At 41.8% G+C, this 5,287-nt stretch overlaps 1 protein-coding gene across 2 annotated transcripts in view; it reads left to right on the top strand.

Moving 5' to 3' along the window:
• slc6a1l (solute carrier family 6 member 1, like) overlaps positions 1–5,287 on the top strand; it is a 23,527-nt gene that overhangs the window by 2,490 nt on the left and 15,750 nt on the right. For both annotated transcript variants that reach the window (XM_050035786.1, XM_050035785.1), the window contains exons 2-3: positions 3,919–4,050; positions 4,811–4,911. In XM_050035786.1, coding sequence (XP_049891743.1) covers positions 3,919–4,050; positions 4,811–4,911 — 233 coding nt within the window. The remainder of the gene's footprint in view (positions 1–3,918; positions 4,051–4,810; positions 4,912–5,287) is intronic.

Below are 5,287 nucleotides of genomic sequence, written 5' to 3'. Positions count from 1 at the left end.
GCTTTAATATTAACACATGGACACAACACAACAGCTAGCTTCTCTCATTCCAATTCAAACAGAGGACAGTGGTACTGACCACCTGTAACGTTTCGTAGCTAGAAAAAACGTCAGCTAACTCCTACCTAACAACATACACAGTGACCTACGATTAAATGCAGCAAAAATGAGGACTGGTAATGATAATAATGTGTTGGTATTGAGTGGTAGAAGTTAAGAAATGTGCCACATATCCTGGTTTAAGCCAGGTACTTAGACCACTACTACTATATCAGCCACTCTGGAAGGCAGCGCATTGCTCTGTGCAGATCGGTGCAGATAGAGCGCTCAGAGCCCGAGTCGGGGAAAGGTGGGAGGGATGGGGTGGATCAAACCACCGAGGTGCACATCATACAACGGCATCAATTCAATGCAGAAATATAAATTCCGCATTACTCAATTTTAATCATATATTTTAATGTGAGTTAGATTATTACACTGGGGGACATACTGTAGGACACTGGGAACATAGGGGCTTAACACCAAATTCCGGGCCCTTTGCATAAGCAGTCTCTGTGGGCCCCCCCCCCCTTCGCCTCTTGAACCATGTCTCTCTTGCGCACAGATTGATTACTGAACAGGCCGGCTGGGCAAAGGTTCAAGGGCCCAAGAGGGGCCTGTCAGAGGGACCCCTGGCCTTCACTTGCAAAATATCAAATGTCAAATTAACGTGTACCAACAAGGAAGAGACTCAAAATGACCACAAAGACACACAAAGAGACAAAAAGCACCCTTAGTACTCAGCTGACATGGTGCTGTGGTGGTGACGATTGTCATCTCATCCATGAACACCTTTCTGGGTGGTAAGCATTGCCCCCCTGAAGCCTCTCGCCCCCTCTGACAGTCCTAGATGCCCTATCGATAACCACTGCCATGGTAAAAACTAACTGTGAAATCACGCTCTGTGCCACGATACCTATCTTGAACTGCTTCACGCTGTAAACTCTGCAGTGATGATACATACCTGAACGTCCTGAAAATATTCCCCCACCGGCCCCTCGTCTACGTCTGGTTCTTTGAAGTACTGTAATGCTTTCCGCAGTCGCCTGGGTGGAACAGAATGCAAGTCTTCCCCTCTTTACCTGCTCTCACAAACCCCAAACCGTTTAACGCCATACTCATAAATTAAATCTCCCAGCTTCTCCTCTTCCTCCTCAGCTGTCTCCCCCTCCAGTGCATCTATCACATCTCAATTAGGACTTGATCATATGCCTCTCTCACTAGCCCGAGGCCAATTCACTTTTAATTGACTTGTTAAGAAGTGTTGATCAATGGTTATTCACTTAATCATAAAACTAATGGATGAACGTGTCTCGTAGGTTATCTGACAGACGTTGCCCTTTAAGAATACACTTCATAAGAACCAGGTCCTCAGCAGCACATTAACATTTACTGAAACTTTTTTAATCAGCTGTAGAAGTTTCTGTAACTTTTCTGTATGTTCTCTGGAAGATGTCTGCCGTCTGCATGCATATTTTAAACAAGACTGTCTTCTGGCGTTTCTCATAAAATCATAATAATATAATAATAATAAAATAGATCTTCAGGCAGGAGCTGGTTTAACAAATTAAAGAAAGGGATATGTCATTCTTATCACAATATTACGGCAATATTTCATTTATATCGCCATCCAAATTAAAGAAAAGGAAGCTTAATTTGTTTAAACTGAATGTTTAGGTTTCACACACAGTCTGGTTTTTATTATAATGTTTTCATTATCTCAGTCTAAGTTATATCATTATGATGAAATGCATTATGGGTATTACTCTAATATGTTTATGATACTGCTGATAGCTGAAAACCATCTGTCTGCACTTTAGCAATCTTTAAATGTATTTAATTCATTCCAAATATATGTACCAGAGGTGGGACCAAGTCATTGTTTGCAAGTTACATGTGAGTCTCAAGTCTTTGCACTCAAGTCCCAAGTCAAGGCAGGCAAGTCCCAAGTCAAATCACATGTCCTAAGTTTTCAGTTTAGGACTTGGGACTTGACTAAAAGTCCTTCTAATTACTATGTACGAGAGGTTGGACCAAGTTGTTGTTTTGTGAGTCACATGTGAGTCTCAAGTCTTTGCACTCAAGTCCCAAGTCAAAGCAGACAAGTCCCAAGTGATGTCCCAAGTCCTAAACTTTGAGTTTAGGACTAAACTTTGAGTTTAGGACTGGACAAGGGACAAGGACAAGTCCTGAGTTTAGGACTCAGGACTTGACTTAAAGTTCTTCCAATTACTATGTACTAGAGGTTAGACCAAGTTGTTATTTGAAAGTCACAAATAAGTCTCAAGTATCAGCACTCAAGTCAAAAGTAAAGGCAGACAAGTCCCAAGTCAAGTTGGGCAAGTCCCAAGTCAAGTCCCAAGTCCTAAGCTTTGAGTTTAGGACTTGAGACTTGACTTAAAGCTCTTCTAATTACCATGTACAAGAGGTGGGACCAAGTCATTGTTTGCAAGTCACAAATAAGTCTTAAGTATTTGTATTCAAATCCAAGGTGATGGCAGACAAGTCCCAAGTCAAGTTCCAAGTCAAGGTGGGCAAGGCCCAAGTCAAGTCTCAAGTCCTAAGCTTTGAGTTTAGGGCTTGGGACTTGACTTAAAGTCCTTCTCTGACTTTGTACAAGAGGTGGGTCCAAGTCCTTGTTTGCGAGTCACAAGTGAGTCTTGAGTCTTTGCACTTGAGTCCCAAGTCAAGGCAGGCAAATCCCAAGTCAAATCCCAAGTCCTAGCTTTGAGTTTAGGACTCAGAACTTGACTTAAAGTCCTTATAATTACTACAAGAGGTTGGACAAAGTCATTGTTTGCAAGTCAGAAGTTAGTCTTTGCACTCAAGTCTCAAGTCAAGGCAGGCAAGTCCTAAGTCATGTCTCTCTTCCAATTACTATGTACTAGAGGTTGGACCAAGTCCAAAGTGAAGGAAGACAAATCCTAGGACAGGTCCCAAGTCAAGTTGGGCAAGTCCCAAGTCAAGTCCCAAGTCCTAAGCTTTGAGTGTAGGACTTGAGACTTGACTTAAAGCTCTTCTAATTACCATGTATAAGAGGTGGGACCAAGTCATTGTTTGCAAGTCACAAATAAGTCTTAAGTATTTGTATTCAAATCCAAGGTGACGGCAGACAAGTCCCAAGTCAAGATGGGCAAGTCCCAAGTTCTAAGCTTTGACTTTAGGACTTAGGATCCAACTTAAAGTCTTTCTAATTGCTGTGTACCAGAGGTAGGCCCAAGTCATTGTTTGCAAGTCACAAGTAAATCTCAAGTATTTCCACCCAAGTCCTACGTCAAGGTGGGCAAGTCCCAAGTTAAGTCCCAAGCCCTAAACTCAAACTTTAGGACTTGGGACTTGAATTAAAGTTCTTCTAATTACTATGTACCAGAGGTGGGACCAAGTCCTTGTTTGCAAGTCACAAGTGAGTCTCAAGTCTCTGCACACAAGTCTCAAGTCCTAAGCTTTGAGTGTAGGACTTGGGTCTTGACTTGAAGTCCCTTTAATTGCTCTGTACTAGATGTTGGACCAGTAAGTAATTGCCAAGTATTTGCACTCAAGTTACAAAGTCAAGGCGGGCAAGTCCCAAGTCAAGTCCCAAGCCCTAAACTCAAAGTTTAGGACTTGGGACTTTACTTAAAGTCCTTCGTATTACTATGTACCAGAGGTGGGACCAAATCATTCTTTTGCAAGTCATAATTAAGTATCAGGTCTGTGCACTCAAGCCCAAAATTTTGACTAATCCCTAACAAGTCATAATCACCAAACCACCACCACCATAGTCACCAAATTTGTGACTCAAATCTGACTTAAGTCCAAGTCATGTGACTTGAGCCCACACCCCTGCTGAGAACATGATCTTACCAAACATTTTTTGTTATCTCCTTTGTGATCTATCAGGAGCCTTTCTGATCCCGTACTTTATGACCCTGGTGTTTGCTGGGATTCCTCTCTTCTTCCTGGAGACGTCTCTGGGACAGTTCACCTCAGTGGGAGGGCTTGGGGTGTGGAAGCTCATTCCTATGATGAAAGGTAAGATGTGGATATAAATCAGGTTGTTATATATTTTAGATTTACACATAACATTTGAGCTGCTCACATGATCGTCCTCAGTGGTTGTAGATAAGCATTCTGAGCATCCTAACAGGACAATATGTCACCATGGAGATGCACTTAAGATTTGATTTATTAGCACTGACTCTGTTTTGGTGACCGACCCTCTTGAATGGCCTCTTTTCCAAAACACTCTTTACTCCACTTGACTTTTTTTGCTCAGTATTTTCACTTGACATCAGGCTCTTTCCCCGTGCCGCTGCACTTGTTGCAAAAACGACAAGGGCACGAAGCTGTCGAAGACGTGCAGAAACACAAAAGAACTTTTTTTAACAACTTTTTTTTTTTTTTTTTTTTTAATTTAAGGATCTTGCAGCCAGTTCTTGGTGGTAGCAATTATTCCTTTGCCTTCAAGCTCAAAGAGCTGGAGTGAAGCACATTTTATCTCCTGCCAGCACAGACAGCAACAGTGATAGTGAGCGTGCTGCTGTGCCAACTGATACTCAAAGCCAAGGGCAAGTAAACATTAGAAATAGAAAAATAACAATGATGAGGATGATGAAGACTATGACTAACACGCTGAGTCACGCCGTTTGTTTTTTTTTCTCTGGGAGGAGAAATCTGCTCTGCTGTAGTTTGGCCCTCACACATTATCCTACACTTTACATGTTAGCATGTAGCCGACCTGTAACACACTGTACTGTAACATTGCTGACGTCTGTGCCTCTTCTGCCTCCAGGTGTTGGTTTAGCTGCAGTGGTTCTGTCCTTCTGGCTCAACATCTACTACATTATCATCATCGCCTGGGCTCTATACTACTTATTCAATTCCTTTGGTTCGGTACGTTGCATAATCAATCATCACAGAGCAAACCTTAAATTAAAAACTTGTATATTTTAAGTATTTACAGTCGAAATTATTATTAAAAGTAGAGCAATTGCAAATTCACCTGCAACAATTTTGTTTCAAACTACAAGTTTTATATATGATAGTAAATTGAACACTGTTTGGGAATTTGTTACTATTTTCTGACATTTTTCAGATTCACTGATAATAAAAATAACTGACCCTTCACTAAGTCCCGCCCCCAGACGCAGAGTGGCCAATCATAATGTAGCATCGGGCCGGCTCAGACCAGGGTCTGACAACAATACAGCTGTGCTCCATTGCCTCTAATGCAATCGTTTCAGATTTCCTTCATTTTCAGGCTGGTTTT

Source organism: Epinephelus moara, chromosome 23, assembly GCF_006386435.1.
Source record: "Epinephelus moara isolate mb chromosome 23, YSFRI_EMoa_1.0, whole genome shotgun sequence".
NCBI classification, from domain to species: Eukaryota; Metazoa; Chordata; class Actinopteri; order Perciformes; family Serranidae; genus Epinephelus; species Epinephelus moara.
Note: the sequence above shows the minus strand (reverse complement) of the source record. Positions and strands in the feature narration are given on the sequence as shown.